This window comes from Cydia splendana, chromosome 20 (assembly GCF_910591565.1).
Source record: "Cydia splendana chromosome 20, ilCydSple1.2, whole genome shotgun sequence".
Taxonomy (NCBI): domain Eukaryota; kingdom Metazoa; phylum Arthropoda; class Insecta; order Lepidoptera; family Tortricidae; genus Cydia; species Cydia splendana.
This window is the reverse complement of record NC_085979.1, coordinates 13,762,273-13,788,835: the sequence shown is the minus strand read 5'-3', so window position 1 is coordinate 13,788,835 and position 26,563 is coordinate 13,762,273. Positions and strand designations below refer to the sequence as shown.

Genomic DNA, 26,563 nt, shown 5'->3' with positions numbered 1-26,563 from the left:
GCTTTTGAAAAATAGGGTCATACGGGCAGATTTACATGGAAAATGGACCCGTTTTTTTTAATTTATTCTATGAAACTTTAAAGTAACATAGCTAGTACCTTTTTAATCGGTTGGTAAATAATTAGCTCATGTTAAGGTCACGCCAGACTCATCCGTCGCGAGGCACGCGAGCCAGACAGCTAGATTACATGGTCGAGGCGGGTCACGGCCTGCCTCTTACCCTAATATGATTACGTAGAATCTGGCCACGCTAAGTTTTCATGCCAAGTGCTACAAATCAAAATCCAAAAGTTATTTATTGTCAGGCAACAAGGGCTCATAGATTACCTTACGACTAACATACATAAAATGACTATAAGGTGCAGGGGGGCCATTTTGACTGCGGATTAATTTCAACTAATCGAAATATCTTTCATGTTTTACATTTTTAACTAGAATCACACACAATACATACAACATATCTTTTTCGCTATCTGGATATATATGGCACTCTATTTAATAATGTAAAACATGGAAGATATTTCTATTAGTCGAAATTATCCCGTAGTCGAATTGGCCCCCCCTGCACCTTACCTAAACTTTAAAAAAATATAAATCATTTTGGCGACACGACGGTTTTTTGGTGCGGCACCTGTTATGGTGTAGCGCCTTAGGTGGGTATGTATGTGTTGCTACCTCAAAAAAAAATGTACCTATCCCAAGAAATTTTGGCAGAATTTTGGATGATAAACACGACATCTTTTTCCACTCTGGAGTTGCAGATATTAATTTTTAATTGTATGTGTATTCTGGCACACGTCGAATAGGAAATAAATCCACTTTGTTCATATAACGTGCGCGATTGCACTTCCGACTTCCAAACCCGACACCGCACGTGGCAGGGTCGCCATGTGGAGCGGGAAGTAGGGCAGCAAGTAAACAACACGAGTATTGCGTAAATACTGACATTTATTCAGAAAAGCGATACCTATTAATACTTACATTATTAGAAACATGCACAAAATATAACCCCTCGCATAAATATGCTTCAATTGCATCTGCCAAGTTGAAGTAAAATATAAATTGTAATAATTTTTGGTATATTGCTCTTATTCCACAATATACCGACTTATAATCTACTTCCTTCTTTTGATGTAAGTCTAATAAGGAAAAATCACCTTGAAAGTAATAAAAAAGTCATTCGAAAACCTTGCCTTCTTTTAAACGTGACTGAAATAATAACTTATTCTGAATAATTTCCATTTAAATTAGCTACGCGCACGTTAATATAATGGATTATTAAGATGAATAGGTAATTATATTTAGTAAAGTTTCGCATTTTCAATTACATATGTTTTTATAGCATCTCAGGCCAGGCTCAGGGCAAGAACTACTAATACTAGCCACTACTAGTACTACAAAAATTTTCACAACCTCGCCAAACTAAACTCTGAAAATCATTATCAGTCATTATTATCGCGTTATACGGTTTAACTAATGAACTTGGCGCCATGATTAATGGTATTTCTATACTAATTGGTGCCTCAACTGTTATTTAATATATTTATATCATATTTATAAGATAAACAGCGGCGGAATGGGAAACAAGACGAATATGGCGAAACTAAAATTTTCTCGTTGACTACACCCAAAAAGGAGACGAATAAAATCTGGAATCCTTAAAAAATCCAATCAAATTGCTACCAGAAAAAAGCAATGCTGAAACCTTCAATTCATTTGGATCCAACTCAACTGTTTGCCCGATTAGTCGGCCGACAAATCAGCGCACGTGTCCGGCGACCTTTGCGGATTTCCAGTTGCCAGGCATAGCTCCTCAGTTGTCACCGCGACGCTGCCCTAAACGGTCGCTTCACCTATCTTCTTCTAAAACATCATTTCCAACAAAAAATGCCGTTACAAAAGGACCTAAAAGCTTCATAAAAATTTCACAAAAAGAATGGCGCCGAAATTTTCAAATTCTAAATCTAATTCTACAGGTGGGCGCAGCCACGCGGTCGCGCTCCGTATCCGATAATCGCATTATGACAAAATTGAGTTCTATTAATGTGTCACAAAGTCCTATTTCCTCTGATCGCAATTAAAAATAAGATGTCAAATACAATTTTCCCAATCGAATTAAAATTTTAGTGCTTTTATTGTAGTTAGTTAATGCAATTGCTTAGTGAGTGGCCTAAATACTAAGCTGTGATAAAATTTAGTTTTTCGTAATTGTTGTGTTCTTATTTGAGACATATCTACGTGTTAATAAGGTTGGTTGTTAAATGCGCAACAATGTCAAGAGCTATCGCTTATTATATTTGAAGACGCTCTTTAATTATTAGGGCAACGAAAACTCTTGAAATTTAACTGAAGCATTTCATTGTTGTTTCATTATGAAAGGCGGTTTTGATGAATTAATCTTATGAATTGTTTTTGGAGTCTTGCTAAATATACTTATAGTTAAACCGACTTGCGGATCCTTTGTTATTTGCCGCCTTTAAAAAAGAAGGAAAGAAGAAGGAGGTGGTTTTATGTCGACTTGTTGACGCGCTTCTTATATATGGATATTTATTTTATTCGTTCCTGATATAGGTAAACGATCGACGATCGAAACGAACGACCATAAATAGGTAAACGATCACAAATAAAAGCTATTTCTCCCTAAAGTATTATTACAAAATTCGTCGTTACCCTCTTTGACTAAATGTCCCTATTTAAATATCAAATGCTTCGGAAAACATACTACTAAATGTTTCAGTAATAGGCAAAGTAAACTGAGCAAAATTAATTAACATTTTAGTAGCTATTTCACAAGATCATTAAGCAATTTTAGGAGACTTCAATAAAAAAGGTGTTCGTTTTCTCATGTCTGACAAAAAATAGTAGAAATTAAAAAGTGGCAATACTGTAGTGCCGTCTCTTTCAAATCAATCTAAGAAAACGGGACGACACTATAGTATTGCCACTTTTTAATTTCTATTCTTTTTTTTTAGACTATACAGTTAATTTATTTCAAACCGTCGCGTTAATATTTTGCATAAATACGCTGAAATGCATATTTTTTTGCACTCTATTTTTAACTCAATGGAAACTCATTAAAGATAATTCAGAAAGCAATTGCTTCAATCAGCTGACAGATCATATACGTAACAAATTGATAACAAGAAATTATTATCTGGACTGGTCTCCTTAAGGTGGATTCATTGTGACGTCACATAGGTAATTTCGTAGTTTAATGATTAAATATCTGGGATATCGAGCTTTGCTCGGAAAATATATAAAAACTCAAAAATGCGCGTTTTCCCAGAGATAAGACCTAGCTAGATCGATTTTTCGCCCCCGAAACCCCCCATACCCATAGCAAAACTCGAGGAAATCATTACAGCCGTTTTCGAAATCCCCGAAATATATATATATATATATAATTGCTCGTTTAAAAGTATAAGATCATTTAGATAATAGATTTGACGGGTCATAAAGAGCACACTGTTGTAACGAATCACAGCGAATATTACAATTATGAAATTTTTTCAAGCTCTTTGTACTTTCTTTATTAAAATATAACTGCGTAATTAGGACTTCAAAGGCCTTATACATTTCCATGCTGAGCTTTAGGATATGACGGATGGAGCTTAGCGAGGGCTTTCGCACAAAAGTTCTGTAAACTAACAAAGGATGGTAAGATCCTGTCTTAAGGACTAGGCATGTGCCTTGAATATACGCAATAACAAGTCATCCATCAGAGCTGTACGAGGTAGAGGGCGTGAAGATAAATCCACTTATATTCATAGGAACGTAGCAGTAAAAGCGCTGGTGGCCCAGCGGTAAGAGCGTGTGACTTTCAATCCGGAGGTCGCGGGTTCAAACCCCAAACCAATGAGTTTTTCGGAACTTATGTGCGAATTATCATTTGATACTTACCAGTTGCTTTTCGGTGAAGGAAAACACCGTGAGGAAACTGGACTAATCCCAATAAGGCCTAATTTCCCCTCTGGGTTGGAAGGTCAGATGGCAGTCGCTTTCGTAAAAACTTAGTGCCTACGTCAAATCATGGGATTAGTTGCCAAGCGGACCCCAGGCTCCCATGAGCCGTGGCAAAATGCCGGGATAACGCGAGGAAGAAGAACGTAACAGTAAAAAGCGCACAATAGGAATGTAGCCTTGCAACACTTTGCATTATCACTTAGGGCCGATACAAACGAACTGCAACCCGACTGCAATTTGTATGGGAACTGCGCGCCACCTGCAACGTCGGCGTGCAGTTCCTATGCAAGTTGCAGTCCGTTTGTCCGTCTGTATCGACCCTTAGTAGCTATCGGTGAATGCTCCGTTGCAGAAAAGCAGATTCAAGTAGTAGAAGAGTAATAACCATGAAACGCCCTGAAAGTCATCATGACTGACATAAAGATAAAATGCATGGCTGCTCAAAATGCAACCATGCAATTTTATTTTTGTCACTTAAAACCGTAATCTTAGGTACTGCGATTAGTAATAAAATAAATTCGAAACGTAAGTAAAATTGGACTTGCCTGATTTAAAAAAAATATGTCGGGAAAAATATACTAGCAACGTGGAAGTGGTCCAGGCGGACTCTGCACAACTTCCTATTTAGAAAAAAACTAGTATTCAGACATAAAGCTCTCATCATAAATAGCTCCAAAACTTTTTGAAAGCTTCACACCGAAGCTTTTTACTTCGCTTAGTTATAGTTTATGAAACTCCCCTCGTTTTTGCGGATTAACAGAACAAGACAGGGGATCGGAAGGCTTTAGAAGTATCGTTTTACTAGAGACCGATGTTTCAAACATATCTTGTGATTATATGACTTTGTGCGATAAGTATTAAGGTTTAGATTCCTTGAGTAAATACTGCGTGTAATGTAGTTTGGTAATGATGGATTATAATCCTGTCTATGTATGTAAGGATGTTATATTATTGGAGTACCCATGAAATATGAACACATTTTGAAGACGTTGAGTAAGCTCATTAATATAGCCTTAAGGGGCCCACTGATTAACAGTCCGCCGGACGGTATCGGCCTCTCAGTTACTCGGAACTGTCAAAATTTTGTTCTAACTGACAGGCCGATACCGTCCGGGCGGACTGTTAATCAGTGGGCCCCTTTAGTAAGGCAAAGTGGATTTAAAGTGGATCAGAGACAGTTTTTGCGCCTTTAAAATGTAAACATTACATTTTAATTCTACATACATATTTCTTGTACATTAAAAATAATATTTTTAACTTTAAGCTAATATTCCTATTTTAGAAATCAGTATTTGTTGCAATTATTCAAAGTGGGTTAAACAGATACAAAATTAATTTGCGTCTTGGATGAAAACGGGCAGTCTAATAAAATATCAATTCGACTTGCTGCCGTTCTGTAGCTTAATTAAAATGTGCGGAAGTCATGTCTTTGTTATTTTAAATGCTTGGAAAACGCAATTTACTATACTTTCAAGCCAATTTATAATGTTAATGTAAAAAAGACGGTTTCTAGTGAAACCAGATACAGTAAACTCACCCAATAGTAGGTAGACCAATAACTCCCAAATATGGTCAAAAATAACTCTACTTTATATCTTGTTCAGGTGTGAATATTATTTGAATATCGCAGTTTTGAGGCAACATATTTTTATATGAAATTGAAGTCGGTTAAAAAGGACTATACTCGTAATTGTAGTGGTGGACTATAAGTGGTTGGGTGGTGTACGGTACACATAAGTTTAGTACTTATATCCAAATCCAAAATAAACAGAAAATTTTGGCTACACCTATAAGCAGATAACGCAGTAGGTATAACTTACTTGTATAATACTGTACAGCGACTGTCGTGACCAGTCACAAATTGCTTTATGTAAATGCCAATATAAATCTACGTGGAACGGGGTGTAAGCTGCGAGTTATTAGGGTTCCCACGGATAAAACTACATTCTGTCTTGTGATTTTTCCGTGGCTTTTTTGGTAAAAGTTATCCCCAATTTCATCGGTAAGGTCAGCGGCGATCCATACTTATATCACAGAATAAGGAATATTTCTGAGCCACTTCTTACCAACTTTCACCGCTTGGATTCCTAACGGCTATCATATTGGCTGCCACTGTATACGATACAAAATTCAATTCTATGGAAGAAGGTTGACTCGCTTTCTACCTAACTATATTGTTTTTCCCATAGCTTATCACTATCAATCCGTCATCTCAATACAACACACATCATCAAGACATCGCAAGCGTCAACACTAAGAGCTGTTTCCCACTGACGTCCAGTTTTTTGCGGGTACGGTTTTGTTGTAGGATCCCGTTTTAGGGTTTTAGTGCTAATATAGTAACTTTCACACGAGGATTTTGTTTGCGGGCTCCTGCATGCATACTACAGAAAACTAGATCCTGCAAAAAACCGTAACCGCAAAAAAACTGGACGTCACTGGGAAACAGCTCTAACGTTCCCACCCTGCTACTACGGCGGTCGTAATCTGAATGTAACAAAAATGCACTCTACACAGCTAAAACTACAGGTACTCGTATTATATACCTAGGTACACAACCCCTTCCCTTCAAGTACCTCTAACACGGGTCTGATAAGCGATTCGCTCTTGACATTTTCGTGCCTGACAGCAATATTGAACGTTAGCAGTAATTAAATACAAGCATTTTGTAATTTATTTCATTTACTTTTGGCGAACCCAAAAACAAAAACACGACAAAAAAAATTTCAGGATGTTGCGTTGTTGAAAATTTCGTGCTGTGACGTACCTTAAAACAGTGCCTAGACGTAGTGACATGTCCATTTAAACTAGTTGAACTCATGACGTCATTGTTGAGAATGTAGATAGGTCTAACTGAAAATACGTCAATTTAGTGTGTTACCTAGGAAAGTGACATTGAAGTGTTTAGTAGGTAAATAAAATAATACGGACAGTGCAAATCCTTCAGATGTTTTTCGTAACAACTCGCTACTGTTACTGTTGTTTTCCTACAAATTTATAGTGCGGGCTTTGATTGACATTGCGTCTATAGTGGAATAACAGGAGAAAAACCATGAATACAGTACAGAGTACCGGCGGCCACGGCGGGTCTATGAAAAAGGACTCCAAACACGATGTGAGTATATTTTCAGCTTGCGCAGTTGCGTCGACGTTGCGTCGAGCAGCAGCCTTAGGGCCCGATTCGGGTTTTAAAATAGACATCTATTAGACATCTTTTAGACATCAGCATCACGAAGATACGATAACGATATGTTTAAGATCTAACCTGTCAAATTTGACATTTGCGCGATTCTGGGGAAATACTGTTCAACGATTTCCACAGGATATGACTTAGAGATCCAATTCACATCTAATAGATTTCTTACTCTATCTAACGTAAAAGTGACATTGGTTGCCCGAATTGCGCTGCAAAAGAGAACTAGTTGATATCTAAACTATAACGTATCTAGAATGGATCTAGTACGTGTCGTCTCTTGTGAATATCTTGAAGTTAGAATACGGCAGATAGAGGTAACTAGACGCCGACACTCGAGAGACGCTAGTGTGAGGTGGCCCTAAGAGCCTTTATGGAATAAAATTTAAGGCTTTCTTCACAACACACTTTCATACACCGTCGGCTAAAGTCGTAAACTCCTCCGGGGGTGTTAAGGTGTTTACAACATTAGGTATTGTTAGCTAAGGTATGAAGATATAAGGTTTACGACTTTAGCCAATGTTATGTGACCATGACGTTACGAGTAAACCTACTAGGTTCTCATTGTCGGCTTACAGTTTCACATATACACACTAGTTCAGTTTTAGATTTAGTTTTACCAGGTTTTTTTTCACTGCTAACCAGCCTCACGTAATGTGTTCTAGGACTCACTTTGGGACATCAAGCTGAGTGAGGACTTTTTAGCGTAATTTTCTATTTACCATTAAATATTAAACTATACACTATGTGACTTCTTGTGCTTAAAAATAATTCTTATTATTCTTAATAATTACCAACTCACTCTAGCTGCTAGTTACCTTCTGCTAGGACTCTAAGCTGGACAGTGTGTGCTAGTGCTAGGTTAGTCAACAAGTAGAACAGGTATGGACAGATAGGTCGGTGGGCCGGTGGAGTACAGTCGACGTCAAAGATATGTTTACACTTTTGCACCTTATGCCTTTGTAATAAGGTGAAAAATGTAAACATATCTGTGACGTCGACTGTACATCGCTGAGATTTAACTTCTACATTTAAATGTCCATTATTTTCGAATATGGGTCATGTATATTCATATTTCCGTGATAGCAATGTATCACAAATAGCAGTTTAATTAACGCCCCGCGAAGCCTGAATAATGTATCACCTCGATAATGGATCTGAAATATTTCGCGTGGCAAAGGAAAGGTAATGGTGATAAATAAGCGAAAGTAAAAGAATGATAATATTTTTTTGTAAATAAATATTTTTGATATAAGCTCTTGCAACCGTCATCTAGGTACCTACTAGGTATTTACTTATCGAGTGCAGCAGACCTTAACAGCGACACATTATATAGATGTATATAAACAATTGATATATTTTACCAGGTTTTTGGTGGGCTTCTACCTGATAGTAGCATCCTCGTATAAGCGATCGTGACTTTTCAAATTATCCAACTAAACTTAAACAAGCCGCACAAAAACGGGATCAAAATGCTAATGACATGAAATAATCTAAGGTCCTTTTACAACTAAATATTCTTTATTGTAATGGCGGGCATTCGTGATAAATATTAAATATGATTTCGTCAGTAAGAAATGATACCTATATGTTCATTTACTTACTTTGCAACCTCTGCAACCTAAATGGCTTTCCGTTGAACCCGTTGACGAGTGAAACTTGTTATGCTTTTATTTAACTTGCAATTTTTGTAATAAAATTATGTTTGTTCGGGCCAAAGCTTGCAGCTAAAATCAGCGACCGTTACCGGTATAACTATGTGACACGGCACTTTGTATGGTTAGCTCAGTTTAACGTTTTTAGGATTGTCTCGAATATAGTATAGTTTTGTTCTATGGCAAGGAAGTCTTTGATGTAGCAACAATATACATGACAGGCATTCAGCCAATAAGAAACAAATTGAAGCTGATGGTGTTGCTACTTCAAATTAAATCCTAAATTTATGGAATAATATTAATAAATATTTAAATCAAAAATAACTTAATTTATAAATACAAAATAGGTTGAAATATGTTTAAATAATTAAATATGATTTATTTCTTTGAGTTATACTTACATATAAAATTATTCCATGAATTTCATTAGTTACTGTTATTTTGATTGTGTCATCCCAGGGATAGTTAGGCTTGAGATCATTTTTCCGGTTGGTTTTCGCCCTGGATGGGCATCTTTTATACATAGAACAGTGAAGCGAAGTACATCATGCTCTGGTAGCATCGATCAGAAGCTTGGTTATGCAGTAGCCGCTGCATCCATGAGCTAGGGAGCTCATGCTGTTGTTATTTTGCCACAAACAGTAAGTAGAATATGATAATATATAGATGTCCTCAGGTGCAACTCCTTGTTGAATCTTTGTTTGACCATTTCGCTTTGTTTCCAGTCTGCTGGTAAAACAATGTGGTTGGGAGGGAGTATCAGAGCTGTGAGATGAGTCCACTCTAGGAATTTCCAGCTGGTGAGAAACTTAGATCATATAATGTCTCTTAGGTTAGCAGAGCACATGCTTCTAGTTATTAATCTTGAATTGTTTCTTTCAGCTGACTGGGGTTTTATGTTATTACGTATGTGAAATCAGTTCGCGTATCAGAGTATGGAAGTCTGTCCATATTCCTAAAACTTCAAGTGTGTCTGGTGAGCAGTTCGCCATGAGAATTTCGCTCTTCTGCTGGATGGAGGTGACGTCACCTTCAAACTGAGACCTTAGTCCTTCGGTGTTGCTCTGCGGTGTCGGGTCAGATTCCTGCTGCTGCAAATCGGCTCCGGCACAGCGGAGGATGACACGTCGGGCTTGAACTGGTGGAACATTGTTATGAGGTTGGTGTACGCTTTCCTTCCATCCTAGAAGCATTTTCCAAATTTAAAGTTAAAGAATTTAGTAGAATCATATGTGATGCCAAATGATAATTTAGGGACTAACAAATTTAGATAGGTCTGCTTGTAAATCATTTTAGAACCATTTCTGGCACGACCCAGCTCTATCGTATGACATTATTAATATAAGGTGCTTATGCTAGCTTAATGATTTACATGTAGAATAACTGCCCGTGTTCGAATTAGTAATAAATGATGTTCACATGTCACAAAATCTAACGTTTCATTTCATTGCCCTGAATAGCTGATGGAAATAAGTTTAGCACCTGCTTGAGCTTTTGGTAAGATTTAGTTTTTATTTAATTTAGTAACTTTAATTGTCCGTGAGTTTCCTCTGGGAGAGCCCCTGCCGGGCAAGGAATATTTACGTGACAACTAAGACTCAAAATATCTCAAACCTTCCACAATATTTCTTTGATATTATAGAATAGTATTTAGGTAAGCATAATGATTGATCACATAAGCTAAATTAAATACCGAAATTGAATACCGGTTTATATGTATGAAAAATATACCGGTATTGGGTCCCTGGCTAAAATAGACCCACTTCCTGTTATTCGTTTGAACTGAAACTTCACATCAGTCTTGTCTTGATGACTAGTTGCCTGTTCAAAGAAAAGTACAGCCAGCATTTAAAGCTTGTATCAAAAATAAAAATCGACAAAAAACTTATACACACTTTTAATTGCTTCACTCCGTATATATGTACTGGTAAATTGGTAATTATGTGCTTCAAGTCTTGTAACTGTAAATTGAACAACTTCTCGGTGTCTAATTGAATTAAAATTTGGCAAACTTCCATAATTCTAATGACAATGCGCCAATAATACGCCAAGATGGAGCTGATCTGATGACGCAGTCGGAAGGTAGCCAAAAAACTTCTCCATAGAAATACACAAACAATTTGAGTTTACGCTCATTAAGAAGGTCTTGAAGAGTATTTTATATATATGTAATAGAGATGAAATATATAAGTAGTAATAATAAAATAGTGTATCAAAAAAAAGAAATTGTCAGTAACTCGTTTATTATCAGTTGGTACAGGAAAGTTATAAGCGCCTACGCTGTTATATACGCATTACTATCACTCAAGAATAATGGGTGGATCTTTTTGTGTGGGAATATCAATACAAACTGTCTCGTTTGAATTGCTATAGAGTGGACTTAATTTGACGATGTTTTGCGTAGGTTGAAGAATGGGCTGGCAATTATTTCTTGTAGAAGGGGTAGATGAAACACGGGCCTCTGTGCAGCAGAGGATCGTTGAAGCACGATCTCCTGCAATTAAATATAGTTTTGTAAAAGATATTTAATATTTCCCTAAGAGAACGACGTACTTATAAGATTTGATGTTTTTTTTATTGTGTGCCACCGAGTTTCTCGTGTAGGTATTTGTTCGGTGGTGTAAGTGGTAGTTTTTACATTCATCTTAAGTGCATTTAAATATATCTAAATAAATAAAAAACAATATGTAGGTATTCAACAAATGCTAAGTTAGCTCGTTATTAACAATTTAAATTATTTCAAAACAAGAATGATGGAATGCCTCTCAAATCAACTATAGGAAAACGATAGTAATGTCTACCTTATCCATGTCACTTAGGGGCTATTCATAAATTACGTCATTTCAAATTAGGGGGGGGGGGGTCTGGACATCGGATGATGGTAGCATGAAGTAGGAGGAAACGGGGTCATTTGAAGCATGATTTTTGGATGATGTTAGGGGGGGGGGGGGTCGAGAATCGTCAAAAATCGATGACGTAATTTATGGACAGCCCCTTAGCAAGCTTTTACAAAATTTTGTCTCTATCCAAGAAACAATAATGTCACAATGATATAGAGTCAAATCATCAAGGACTATTTAGATTTGACACGTGTTTATGAAAAACGCCATATGTATAATGTGTATAAACACTAACGTTAAATAGAATAGAATAGAATAGAATTGATTTATTCGTAAGCACAAACAATCGGTACCTACAATACAATACATTATATAAAAGAAAACACAAAATAAGATTAAAGTGTCACGAAATGGCCCCATCTCAGCATGTTGCTGGTGGCTTCCAGCGCTGATCTTCCGATGAGACCATCAAGTGAGAAGAATCACGGGAGGTAACAGACAAGAACGCTATAACAGCGGTGAAACGTAATAATATTAATTACAGAGTTACAGGATTTCGTACTCAGCGCGATCGATCGTATCATATCAATATCAAAACCATAATCAATTTCAATGTCGATAATGTCCTAGGTTATACTCTGTATTTTTAGGTATTTAAATAAAAGTAAACAAACATTAAACAACTGTACCGATATTCGGAACCTAATAATAATATTGAGAATGGCAACACTGCGTAGTCGGTCGTATTGTCCTTTTCTAGCATATACGTCCTTCTCTCTCCCACACTCCCACCACTCAGGCAGGTTGCTTTGACAGTTAAACAAGGGAAATTTTCAAGTCATTGGCTTGCTGTTTTTCCATCTGGAAGGTCGTGAAGCTAAACTGCTGGTGAGTTTTTGAATTTGTACCCCAGTTTAGCTGACTATATTGAAAAACAGTTTCTAACGGTTTTTGCCGTTCGAAATAAATATTTAAATTTAGTTGTCCGATAAACTATCTAGCAAATAAAAACGATCCGGAATAGTGATGTGCAAGTGTTTTCAAAGGCTGCCTGCGCGCACCGTGGCTATGCCAATGAAAATACTAAAACACATATGTTAGAAAACACATCGAGCTGGTAAAGCGTGCACGTGTCACCATTAGAATTTAATTTTATACCTACATTAAGTCTCTTCCGAGTCTTGTTAGTTTAAATCTTTGTGTGTGTATAATAACGGTTGAAATTATAATACTTAAATGGTGATGTGTGGAGGCATACCCTTCAGTTTTCAAGTGATTTGTGTTTTCGAATACGAAAGGATCGGATAGTTAATACGTGTTAAGTAGAACCTATGTATTGAGGTAGAAGTTTATAGACGTGTAAATTTTATCTGCCCAAGTATCTATCAGCAATTTGTCTTTTTATCCCGTTCCGGGTTAATATAATATTGCAAAATTATTTTTTTGTGAATTAAATTGCTGATAAATAAGTGTACCCGCTTAGGAGTCGACGAAGCCCCGCCTTCGCGGGGCTTCTATTTCCGCTCTGAGGGACACAAGGTAACGAACAAACCTACATCGCAAACATTGCATTTATTTTTGTGGAAAGTGAGTACTTCGGCAGTACATAAACTTAAATCTGACTAGACATAGAGAGAGATTAGCATGGCTCTGCGCAAGAATGACATGCGAAATCGTGAAGTATTTCACTCTTGATCTACCAACTTATATCTCTCCAACTAGATATTTAATTTTGAAAAAATTGTTAAATAGTAGGTAGGTTAAAATGTAGGTACCTACTTAAATAAATAACTTAGCAGGTACTTACAGCTTAAAAGGTTAAGGAAAATAACTCTTGCATGTAGTTGCTATATGTGCTTGTGTTATATTGGATTTGAATAACTTGATTATTAATTCGTTACGTAACTACATACAAGAGGGTCAATTCTTAAGCCTACCTACCTACCTACATAAATAGTACACTTGGCATTAACGATACGGGAATCTTTAGATTGATTCATTGACGAAGACGCATGGTTCATATTGTCAAATTATATTAGTTAACTGAAGAGTTAAAGTTTAGTTTTGGCAAATCTGCGCGTCACCGTGAATGACACTTTCTAAAAGTGCCTGTAAAAGCCTGCATAAAGCCTTTCACCTTGTCGAGCAAGGAACCCGCAACTAAGGGAATATTACCCATAAACTCAGGGTATTCGATTTGAATGATATTCTTAAACCTACGTCTGTTATGGTTCCACCTGCGTAAGGTGTGCCTAAGAAAATCTTTTATTCGTTCACAAACTAACGTCAAGTTATTTGTGATGAAACCAATATATTATGTACCTATCTAAGCCTGCGCAAGGCTGCCATGTCTCCACCTGCGTAAGGTGTGCCAAAGAATCTTTGATTCATTCACAAACTGACGTCAAGTTATTGATGATAATATTATAACCTATGTAAGCCTGCGCAAGGCATGTCAGACATATTCACAGAAATATAAATGATATGGTCATAACACATGCGAGCAAGTAAGCCACAATCAGAAAAATATTACAAAAATGAATTTGTAAATATCTCCTTTTAGAGAAAGTAAAAAGGGTTCTAACAAAATCAGTCGAAATAGGCAAGGCTTTGTTATTAGTTTTCATTTTTGTTTACCAATCTATTCTAAAAGGGTCCCAAACACCCTATTGGCTAAGCCCAAAATTGGGCTAATTAACTGTGGTAAAAGTGAAAACTGCTTTCCATTTACATTACATTTCTAAAATTATAAGGTATAAAATAACCAAAGATTCCAGGCCTATCTCGACTCATTTTTATTTTAAAGATGAAAAAAATCTTTGCACCCTAATATAAAATTGTGGTCTAGAGACGCTTAGCCTCATAACTTGGGCGGCATAGAGAATACTAAGAGATTTAGTCACCTAATTTCGATTATAAGCCCAGGCAGAAAATTGATAATTAGAATAAGGAGTGGTCAATCCACCAAGGTCCAGACAATCTGTGGACTCTAATTTAATCAGACTATGTAAGCTCACGACAGTGCTTACGGTTCCATTCTGAAATAAGCTATGTTTACAATATAATTCAAATTATATTACTCATGGTGTGAAACAAACAGCCTGCTCAAGGTGTACAAAGGGTCCGATTAACGGCCCTATGAATATCTAAAAAAAAAAACCTTTGAAGTCTAGGCCTGCTAAGGCAGACTAGAAATAAATACATATGATCTCAATGTAAGAGCAGCTCACAGTTGCATAAATTATATTTGCCTCGAGAGCACTAGACTTTCAGTTAACATGTTTACGAGTACCTACCTTTGTACACGACATGACCAAGGTTACCTACCTATTTAACTATTATATCCCTGACTGCCATGGTATAGGAAAATTATCATGTGCTGGCGGTGCTGCACAAGCATGTTTGAAATAAAATATACAAAACTGGCCTGACGGGCGTTTATCAATTATGTATTTTACACCTTGTGTCTGTATTGTGACCTAGGAAGTTTTAAACCACCTGTATCGTAAGTGCTCCTATGCACGGTCTGCACGGATTAAGTTTATTTTTAACTACCCATGCCCTAACCTCAAGGGCAAGTGCTTCTATGCACGGACTAGATACTGTTATCACATATCACACATAATTCACTTATCATGACTTGTCATAGTTTGATACTGCAAGTTTAACAAATTTAAGACCGTGGAATGTACCCACTACAAAAAAGGTTTTTAAAAACAGTGACTGAATGGTTTGCACGAACGGTTCTAGCACAACTTCTGGGCGGTCACGTCTAGGGCATAACCCTCTAGTTCTCAATTTATACATAATTATAACATTGTGATACTGTTCGCTTTGCACAATAAAATAGGGAAACAGGAGCACGCCTTGCGAAAAGGCGAAGCTATTTTGAAACGCGAACTTTTCAAAAATAGATTGAAATATATAAATATGTCTTTGATGTGGAACATGTACACCCAAACAAATGCAGTCATTTATTATATGTTAGCAAAACTCTGCCAAAGTGTTAGTCTGTCTGTACAGTGTAACCTGAAGGCATCAATGAACAAAAATCTCTTGAAACATGGTGGATTAATTAATTTACACCCCGTCTGTGTCTTGCTCCTACCAAATCCACAATTTAAGGACCTCAACCTATCTAGGTACCCTTCTTGTTCGAGACCTGAAAAAAAATGTTCACAATAATCTCATGCAGTCAAATGACGGAAAACTAGGTCCACACACTTAGCGCTACCGTGAATATATATCTAAGAAGTCTGTATACTGCCTTCCAGGAGGCGGAATGTTAATAGACTAGCCTATATCGTAGGCCAGAGATATAGTATACAAAAGCACACTGGCCCAAATCCAGTAATATTATAATTTCAGAATATAAAATAATTGACAATTCTGCGTATATTTGATATCAAAAAGTTACAGTTATCCTTAGTTCATAAGGAGGATAAGTATACATAAATATCAAATAAATTCGACAAAGTGTTGACTCTAGCATTGGATGAAATAGGTCCCTCTTAAAGGGCCTCTGCACTGTTGGCTTTGGGCCCACGGGTGCCCGGCAAAAGGTCGGGGACCCCATGGTTCCGCACAGTTTTTGCAGATAATGTAAAATCACTAAATAAACACACAAATCTGCATTTTGATTAAAACACATGCGATGAGCTAAGGTTTCGAATTAAGTACCTTATTCTTAATAATTTACACACTGGAAAGAGGAAACTGAATATTCAGAACTATGCAATGTCTATAAATGCTTTACATAAATTAAGCCACTTAAGCGTTCAGAACCAATCAAGCTTATGTCTACTAGTAGGCACCAGATAAGGTAAACTTACTGCATATATAGAAATTAATGAGTACAATTTAGGTCACTTGATGATAGCTAAACATGAATATAATCAGAATGAGCCTGCACCTATACAAATATCATTGATAAGGTTCTGTGGCATTTCTATATTAACCATTTGAACGCCAAGAGCACCAAAAAGCGTCATTATCATTACTAGTCGTGCCAACATGAGTGTTATGTTATGGCTTAAGCTCTCAAAGTAACCTTCACAATTTTAAGTAAGGTTTGTTTAGGTACATTAGCTCGCGTTCGCGTTAGTAAAGCGTACAAAGGATTAAATGCATTTTATAGCTATAACCAAGTATGTAGCTCACATTGGCTCACAGTCATGAAAGGAATTCAGTAATTCCCTATGACATTTTAGTAAGTAGGTACCCAATACTAACTTTGTGGGTAGTGATAGTGATATAACGAATATGTACAATATTCGTCTACTTAATCCCGAGAGATTTTGGAAATAAGAAAGGTCTTGTCCTTGTTATATTCCTGCAACTGCTTACTTTACTAGATAATTATTATCAAATTTGTTAATAATTGGGAGTTATAAATAAAAACTACTCGAGTACTTTATAAATAATTCTTATCTCTTCATATTTTAATTACATCACTCCTTATCACAGATGCTGTATGCTCCTTGAAGAGTAGACTGACTTAAAATCTCATCTTCTTTTACCTAGTTTCACATACATATAATTAAGTATAGCACCCTTGTGGTGACACACTTATCCTCTTTGAAAATGTATAAGGACCTACATTAAGTACATATATAAAATGTAAAGTTAGTATTATAATATAATTTTATATCAAAATGTATGCTTTACTAACTACCTCTCTCCTCACAAGTGTTAAAATAAAGGGTGTACTACATAATTAATTAAACACTCGTAATATAATAATATTACATATACTAACTACATGTATAATCACATTGGCTTGGCGTCTTCCCACCACCAGGCGATAACAAACACGTCTCAATATTATTATTAGGTTCCGAATATCGGTACAGTTGTTTAATGACAGCGTTTTACACAAAAATAAAACGCTAATTAAATAACTTACCATATTCGGAACCTAAAGTTTTTAATCCTGCCTGGTGTAAATATGAATAATTTTGAGACAATGACTTGAAAATTTCCCTTGTTTAACTGTCAAAGCAACCTGCCTGAGTGGTGGGAGTGTGGGAGAGAGAAGGACGTATATGCTAGAAAAGGACAATACGACCGACTACGCAGTGTTGCCATTCTCAATATTATTATTAGGTTCCGAATATGGTAAGTTATTTAATTAGCGTTTTATTTTTGTGTAAAACGCTGTCAATTTGTATATTTTCTGGTAGTTATATTGGTTAACCAACCAAATACAAAACCAACTGGATCTGTCACTGAACGACCTGACTTTAACCTACATTATTTGATCATGTAATGTTTTCATCTACCCTCAACTGGCTTAAGGAGCCATTTGAGGGTAGATTTTGTTTACTTTTATTTAAATACCTAAAGATACAGACTATATCTCTAATCTATATCTATAATCGGATAACTCACTTGCAATCATTTCCATAAGTGATCCTATTGATTGAGCAGACTGGATCTTCGTTTTCTGCGCAGAAGCACCCAAACTGCGCGTTCACCTGCGCCAGCGAAGCCAGCACTACCAGCATTAAGAAACCTGGGAGAGAGAAGCCAGACAAATTTGAGTCTTATTTTAGTATTACGACGACACTTCGACAGTCGTCTGCGTGAAACTGTGATGATAATTTATTAAAAACAATCCTCATAATATCTCCATGTTAATTTTTATTTTAATTGGTTCTGCAGTTTAAGCCTGAAGAGGCTATTATTATTAATTATTTTTAAGATTTGTTGTACTATACTAACACAATATGGATATCTACGAGTATGATTCGAATCAAATAAATAATTGAATTGAATTATTATGTCGTATGGGTACACATACACACACACACACACACTAACATTAAACACAACACACAACACTAAATTAACACTAACATTAAATTTACAATTTACATAGGTAGTCAGAAAGGAAATATTTAACTTTTTATATATAAATTGAGCCAGAGGTAATAGATAGACGGACAATGTTACTTCGCATTTATAATATTTATTTAATAAATTTAACAAATGAAACTCACCGATATAAAACTTCATGTTGACGGAACAGTCGCTTCCAATAACTGTCATACCATTACCATCCACTGCGTTTTTATACAAAAATATAAAGAATAAAGTCGCTCAAATAGGAAATGAAGGGAAGGTAAATGTCAAGTTTGATGCGAGTGCGGACTCGTTTGTTTATAAACATAAACTTACCGGTTGAAGAGTTTGTTTTATTTTGAAACCTGTTCTCCTTAAAGAGCCCTTACCCTTTTGGGTTAGGTACATTTCTATACTCTGTTGCTTTAATACCATAAACTGGGGTTACTTTGATTTGTGGGGTAATCTTGATTATCGAGTTTTGAGGAATAAGCAGATGATTTTTGAACGCGTACTTAAGACTTTTATGATGTCGTTGGCGACCTTAACAGAAATACATGATACAAGTAAAAGTGTTTAAAAGAAACCAACTCCTTATAGTTCATAAATCAATGATCAAGGTAACCCCACTAATCAAAGTAACCCCGGTTTACGGTAACTAAAGTACTCTGCGCAATAAACGCTTTTTTTATATTTTATATATTTTTTTTATTTTATATTTAACCTAACCTAACATTTAGGAACCAGAAATTTCGTACACGAGATCAAGTCCATACCATATGCAGAAGGTCCGTCTTTTATATTAAACATAAAATTTGCCAATCAAGGAATAAGAGATAAAGGGCTAGACTACTACCTGTATCACTCGCAGTCCTCCTCCGGCCATCGTTTCATGAAGTCCGCAGACGTGGCTGTCTTGTTGGGACCCTCTGTGCCGCTGTACAACTTCTCCACGTCATATCGGTCGTTACGCTTCACCTTGGTTACCTTATAAGCAGGGACCGGAACCGGTTACCTTAACCGGGGTTTTTCATAGGGTTATTTTAAAAGTGGTTATAAAAACCCCTACCATAACGGTAACCGTCTGATAAGGTAACACTTTGATTCGGTAACCGTATCAGATCGAGTTAACCTCGGTTACCGGTAACCGAAATAAAAACCCAGTCGATTCAGTTTCCTCATAATAAGGTTTTGAACCAGTTCAAACGATTGTAATCTTTACGCACACTTAAATTGAACTTATTATTGAATAACCGTGGTTGGCATGGGCGGTCTATTAAGTCTCCAGCACAAACATGTTTTTTTGTCGGTAACTTCGCTTATTGTCAATTCAAACAATATTGTACTTTGAGTCCTTAAGCTAAAATTGAAAACATTATTGAGCGATTACAGTATTACTTTGGAGCGACAGCCGCAGCGCGGCCATTCCTTTGTTTATCTTTATACCTGTGTGTTCTTATTGTTTTTGTTCATTTCGGAGCAATTCTAGTTTGGAATTTTTAGAAAAGGGCTTGCTGCAAGTAAACACCATCCTATCCTAGCAATATCTGCTATTATTTAGTTATATTTTTAATGCTACTTAGATATTATTTTTCTATTTTCGGGTTCGAACTTGGTATGTACATACAGAGTAAAGACTGATTTAAGGAAATATTTTAACCTAACTAGTAATTTTACTGGTAGGTATAGTTTATCTTTAGATAGAGTGATTAAATAAATCACTTTGTGATAAAGATACATGCGTTAGCGGATTGTGGTAGTGTGGTAGATATTTAACCATTGTTGACAAATGACATAATAGGTAGTTATTATGGGCTTATTTTATAATAAGCAACTACTTTTAAACGTTTTCAGATGCGGTGAGTTGTGTCAGCTAAAAGTCGTAATTTACCTTGTTTTGCTTAATGCAGCGAGCAGAATATATATATATATATATATTATCTATAGCAGTGATAACCTTATTTTAATACTTCAAATCTTTCATTAATACCAGAATTCATTATATTTATTGAGTATCTGTAACATTGGTACCTAGGTGAAATAATTTTGATTAAATTAAATAGATACATACTTAGTAAGCAGTGTTGGGCATTCAAGAATAAAATCATTATTTGAATAAGAATTCCTAAGAATAAAATCATGTTGATTTTATTTCCGTCAAAATTATTCCAATAATTTTGATCGGAAATAATAAACGTATGTGAACAAATTTAATAAGAATAATCTCATTCTTAATCAAGTAAATGTAATCATGATTTTATATTATGTGTTCCGTACTCTTCGTCAGAGGTCTTCATTGAGAGAGTAACACCTCCGGTGTCCGATAGATGCCGCTAGCGTCTATGTAGTCGCTCCGCCCCACGCCATGACGTATTTCCGCTTCCCCTCCCTGCGAACCGTTGCCCGCTTTCCGCGACTCGCCGCCATGACATTTGTTTCGTCGACCGTCTTGTCCGATAGTCCGCAATATATTTTTTTGCGTACATTTTTGCAGCATGGTGCTTTAAAATTTCCGAACCAAAGCTTGTTCCATTAAATAGTGAGATATAGCAGAGATTGCTATTATTAATCTTTTGGCGATCTCGCGATCGAAAGTGCTTTTCGATTCTACCCACTTTTTATTTTTATTTTTCTTGCTAAATTAATTTTTACATACCATGCTGCTAAAATCGTTACCGTTAACAAGCCTGGGAGTACCTCGTGTCGTTAGTTGCGCATCGTAAATGCCTACTTTGACAGGCACGGTTCTCAGACGGGTCGCGCATTTTCGAGAACGAAGTAGGAAGTGCGTCAGTATCAGTAGTTTTTATCAACAAGTGGTAACGCAAGTCGCTCCGCGTTCGGAGAGGGAACGTGCGGTCATCGTGCCGGCGGCGGCGGGTGCGGCGCCCGGGGCGGCGCGGAGGCGGAGGGCCTGCGCGCGCTGCTAAGGGTGCCGCGCTTCTATAGGACTGATAAGGAGGTTTGGATTGTCTCGAACCATCCGGTGAGCCAGTTTAATGATATTCTAGTTTTATTTGGCGTTCAGAAGTGACGCGACAGGGAAGCCCCCGCCCGTGGCACCGGCGCCACCCCCCGCCCGTGTCGCGCGCCGCGCCGGCGCCGCCGACTTTCTTCTGCTGTCGTCCGAGGTGACTCCGAGACGCCGAGACGCTGCGGGCCGGGGCCCCAGGTGTCGCAGTGCGGGCGCGTCCAGTCCGAGACTCCGAGACTACGAGAGAACACGCCCGCTCCTGTTGCTGCGGTGGATCACGGACCTCTCGATCCCGTCTTGGCGCCAAGGTGAAAGCGGACCGCTCCTGCGTCCCGACTGCTCGAAGTGGAAGGAAGGTAAGTTACGTGGAAGCAGTGGAAACGTTACGAGTACAGATGCGGTGCCGTTCGCCCGTCGGTTGCCGTCCGTCATGACGTCGCTGGTGACCTACGCGCCGGTGGAGGCCACCACGATGGCGCCGCCGAGGGCAACAATGTCGCCGTGATAATGCGTGCAACTACGAGCCAGCCGCCACGCGCACACCTCACCCCTCAGAGCCAGCGGAGAGCGCTACGATGGCGCTGCCCACCACACGCATCGGCGCCTCCCGTGCAGGTAACGTCCGTCATGTGCACCGGCGCCTGTCGAGCTGGCCGCCACGATGGCGCCTCTCGCCTCACGTACCAGCGCCTCCCTAGCCGGCGGCGGCGGCCGCCACGATGGCGCCGCCTGCCTCACGGCTTTCGAGCTAGCTGTTTCTATGGCGCCTCACGCACCAGCGCCACCTGAGCCTGGCGGCGGCCGCCTCACGTACCGGTGCCTCCCGAGCTGGCCGCTACGATGGCGCCTCTCGCCTCACGCACCGGCGCCTCCCGAGCCGGCGGTGACGACCATCACGTTGGCGCCGCCCGCCTCACGCACCGGCGCCTCTCGAGCTGGCCGCCACTATGGCGCCTCTCGCCTCACACAACAGCGCCCCCCGAGCTTGGCGGCGGCCGCCTCACGCACTGGTGCCTCCCGAGCTGGCCGCCACGATGGCGCCTCTCGCCTCACGCACCGGCGCCTCCCGAGCCGGCGGCGGCGGCCGCCACGATGGTGCCACCCGCCTCACGCGACAGCGCCTCTCGAGCGGGCCGCGACGACGGGTCCTCGCCTCACGCACCAGCGCCTCCTGAGCTAGTGGCGGCCGCCATGATAGCGCTGCCCGCCTCACGCACCGGTGCCTCCCGAGCCGACCGCCACGATGGCGCCTCTCGTCTCACGAACCGGCGCCTCTCGAGCCGGCCACCACGATGGCGCATCTCACCTTACGCACCGACGCCTCCCGAGCGGCGACGGTTGCCATGATGGCGCCGACAATCAGGCCGATGCTGTCCACCGATGCTGCAACTACGACGATGTCGTCCCTTGCGATGGCGCCCATGTTCTGTTCGCAAGAATACCACCGCGAACTCACCCGTCGCTGATGCTGCCCACCAAGCTGACGCTGGGAGCCACGGTATCAGTTTTGTCCTGTCCACATGGTCCCATTGAGGTACGCAGGCGCCTATAGTTATCGTGCCACAGCACGAACAGACCGCTAAACTCTTGGTTTCGGTTAAGGATGGCGACGGCAGGCAAGGTCGTTAGGAGCCTCGTCCTAGCGTGGCTCGACTGCCCGGAGTTGAAAGCGGTAAGATATGTCGATACCCAGAGGAAAATACGTCGCGTCCCTGGGCTTCATAAAGGTACTGATCGACGAGGAGCCGTGCCGCTTCGAGGGTCCTACGACGTCTCGAGGCCAGCGAGCGATCCAACCGGAGAGCAGCTTTGCGACACGATCCTGTGCGACCGCTCACAACCGAGGTTGAGAGCATCGAAAAGGTCTGCAGACCTCACATAATTATCTCTCTGCTGCCCGCGCTCTCCAGCTTAAGTTCCGTCTTACAAAGATGAACTCGTTCGCCAAGCCCCTAATAAACAAAATGGGACAAATAAACCCGCTGCGCCTGAACAAGCTTGAGTTTCCGGTGCTAAGAAAAAGGGGCCAGCGGGACTCCAGCAGTTTCCATCTGTCTGTCTTCGACATTATCGAAACAGTTTTGTTTACGCATAGCGCCAAAATCGATTTTAGACTTGATTTCATCAGTTCGATTTCCTTAAAAGCATGCTACCATACCCCTATACTAGCTCAATATAGGTGTTTCTTCGGATAAAGCGAATTAGACCATCACGCTCCCAGAAATCACGTGGGACACGCGGCACAGCACCCCGATTGAAAGTTTTCTTTTTCGTGACATACAGGCTTGCCTTGCTGCCGAGTTTCTCGCAGAAATGAGACTCAATGCCTCCTGTTTAGTCTAAAATTCGCAAACTTTAGTTCATGGAGGAAGGTGACACCTTGGCAGACCCCAGCGACACTTCTGACAGCTGCCGAAAGCCTCGTGCCACTTCCCTCCTCATCTTATGCCTGCAGTCCGTTACAATCTCCAATAATGGTAGACAATGTACGAGGTAAGGCCCTTTCAGTGGAGAGTAATCGTTAACGGGCCGCATCTGCAGCGCTGACGACAGAAGTGTCCTACAAACATACAACCGAACCGTTACATTATACATAAAACGACGGCGACACTACATCCCTTCCGTTACTACGGCTGTCGCAAAAACTGCTGATGCCAGCAGATCGTCTACAAGTCGCGCTGGTTCCTTGCTGCTACTTACCAGGTCAGTACAACTCCCGAGGGCGACTGTTTATCAAGAAGTCACTGCGCGCCCGAGGGGCAGCCGCGCCCAGAAGCCGCCGAGACTATCTTCGCCTGATAGGCACTCTGTTGGCCGGCCTCCGCTTTCGAGAGCCCTCGCACTGTGCCACGGTATTTCTTAACCGACTCTTTGAACTGCTACCACGACGCGTTTGGCAGCTGCCGGTGATACGACTTGGCATGGATGTCTCCACCTCCCAGCCCAGTCTGTTTACTGTGACGGCGTGATGAGGAGAGCCTTCACGCAGCTGTGGTAAGCTTGCAATTTACTGGCGGTCCTAGTGAATACAACGCCCGACCGCTCTTCCTAACGAGTCAACGACTTTAAGAATCGAGGCGTAGCTCCTGTCAGATAGGACGCTCCAACACCGAGCTGGCGGGATCAGGAGTGACGTCCGCTTGATGTACCTACTGGCGTGACTGGCGCATGCATGCAACATGCCAAGGACTAACGCTACGTAGCGAACGAGACGCAACTGTCAGTGTCTCACTAATATGGAAGAGTGATAAAGAGACAGAAAGAAACTCAAGTGATCGTCCGGGGGATACTCTCGGTACTGAGTTTGTATGGCGAGAACCGGGTATTCCCGGTTCCGGTACTGTGTTTGTATAGAAAACCAGTACCGGGAGCACTCCTTAGATCGTCCCCTTGTCTAGGCCGCCTGTACGCCCACAATGTAGAAATGGTCTTCATGGTGCATCAAAAATAAGATTGATTGCCAGGTACCTCTAATATCCAGTGAAGTAACGAGCTATCTCAGACATCTATTTCTATTGTTCATGTTGGCTTTCAGAACGACACTTGTTCATAAGCCTATCGGACACTATGCCTTCTTCCAACTCCATTAATAGCGAGACCAGCGCCTCCCAAACCACCAGCTTGGGACGCGAGAAATCTGATTAAAATTACTTGCCCTAACTTGAATAGCCCTACAACGTACCTATATAGAAGAGCTGCCGCACTTTTACTGTTAGCATCAGGCCGCAGGGTCAATGACCTTACTCTACTACTCTGTAGCCCGGACAATTGCATAGATAACTTTCGCGCTATTATTTTGTGTCCGAAATTCGGCTCTAAACCAAATAACGTGTCTTACCGACTGGACGCTTAAAAGCTCTTAAGCGCTGGAATAAAGTATAGACCCAGTAAGTAGGTAGTCTGGGTACGTCAACTTGTGAGAATTACACAAAATGTTAGGGGACACTGCGCCTATTTCTTCCAGCCACAGTCTCATCCAAGCCGGCCTCGCCTACAATTACTTTCGATCCACGATGTACTTAATCACTAAATTGGCGGGAAAACTATCCAATTAGCTAAGTTAATTGGAAACATGATTTTTTCTTTAGACGATTCTATCGCCGAGATTCTGCGGATCGGATGCGATTTCGAATGGGAAATCTCTTAAACCAGTTTAACGTCAGATTCGAACCTGGGATTACAATTTAAATTCTCAATTTCCTGTATTGCATCATTATAACGAGTCACTGTGATTTCATGGGTTGCAATAAGGCGTATATATTTATTCTTTCTCTGAGTTCTATGACAGTAGGTGTAGCCCTAACGCTTGCGCGCCCGCTGACTCGCCACCAGGAGATAATAAACAGGTCTCAATGAAGACCTCTGACGAAGAGTACGGAACACATAATATGAAAATTTTACCTTCCAATAAAATTGTTATTATGTTTCCTTCTTCGTCAGAGGTCTGAGTAATGCCTTCCTGGCAGGCTACTAGGCTACTTTTATGCCGACGGTACTTCTCCTCAACAATGCCATGGCGGCGAGTCGCGGAAAGCGGGCAACGGTTCGCAGGGAGGGGAAGCGGAAATACGTCACGGCGTGGGGCGGAGCGACTACATAGACGCTAGCGGCATCTATCGGACACCGGAGGCGTTACTCTCTCAATGAAGACCTCTGACGAAGAAGGAAACATAATAACAATTTTATTGGAAGGTAAAATTTTCATATTCTTAATAATATTCCTGGATTAAAATGCAGTCTGGGTGCCGTATAGATAGAAGTAAATAATAATAGTTTCTTGTCTAATTTATACCTAATTTTATTACTTTCATTTACTGCCGCATAGTCTTTGTGTTGGTCGATACCCGTATTGCTTTTAATGTGATAACTAAATCATCAGGTACAATTCAGCTGATCTGACCATTCTGACCGGATGGTGGATAGCGAAACACTTCAATGGCTCACTGTGCCTAATTTAATGTAAAAAATAAAATACCGGCCAAGTGCGAGTAGGACTAGCGCAGGAAGGGTTCTGTACCATTGCGCAAAAAACAGCAAAGAAATCACGTTTGTTGTATGGGAGCCCAACTTATATATTTATAATATTCTGTTTTTA

At 39.8% G+C, this 26,563-nt stretch overlaps 1 protein-coding gene and 1 non-coding gene across 3 annotated transcripts in view; both read left to right on the top strand.

Annotated features, from left to right (window-relative positions):
• The window catches only part of LOC134800535 (inactive dipeptidyl peptidase 10), a 460,887-nt gene that overhangs the window by 132,031 nt on the left and 302,293 nt on the right, over positions 1-26,563 (top strand). Inside the window, exon 1 of one of the 2 annotated variants that reach the window (XM_063773018.1) lies at positions 6,979-7,078. The exons of the other annotated variant lie outside the window; for it this stretch is intronic. Coding sequence (XP_063629088.1) covers positions 7,016-7,078 — 63 coding nt within the window. The 5' untranslated portion in view covers positions 6,979-7,015. Of the gene's footprint in view, positions 1-6,978; positions 7,079-26,563 lie in introns of those variants that run through there. 2 annotated transcript variants of the gene reach the window in all.
• Positions 13,243-13,346, top strand: LOC134800960 (U6 spliceosomal RNA). Its single transcript, XR_010145603.1, has one exon. It is a non-coding gene; the product is annotated as a U6 spliceosomal RNA (small nuclear RNA).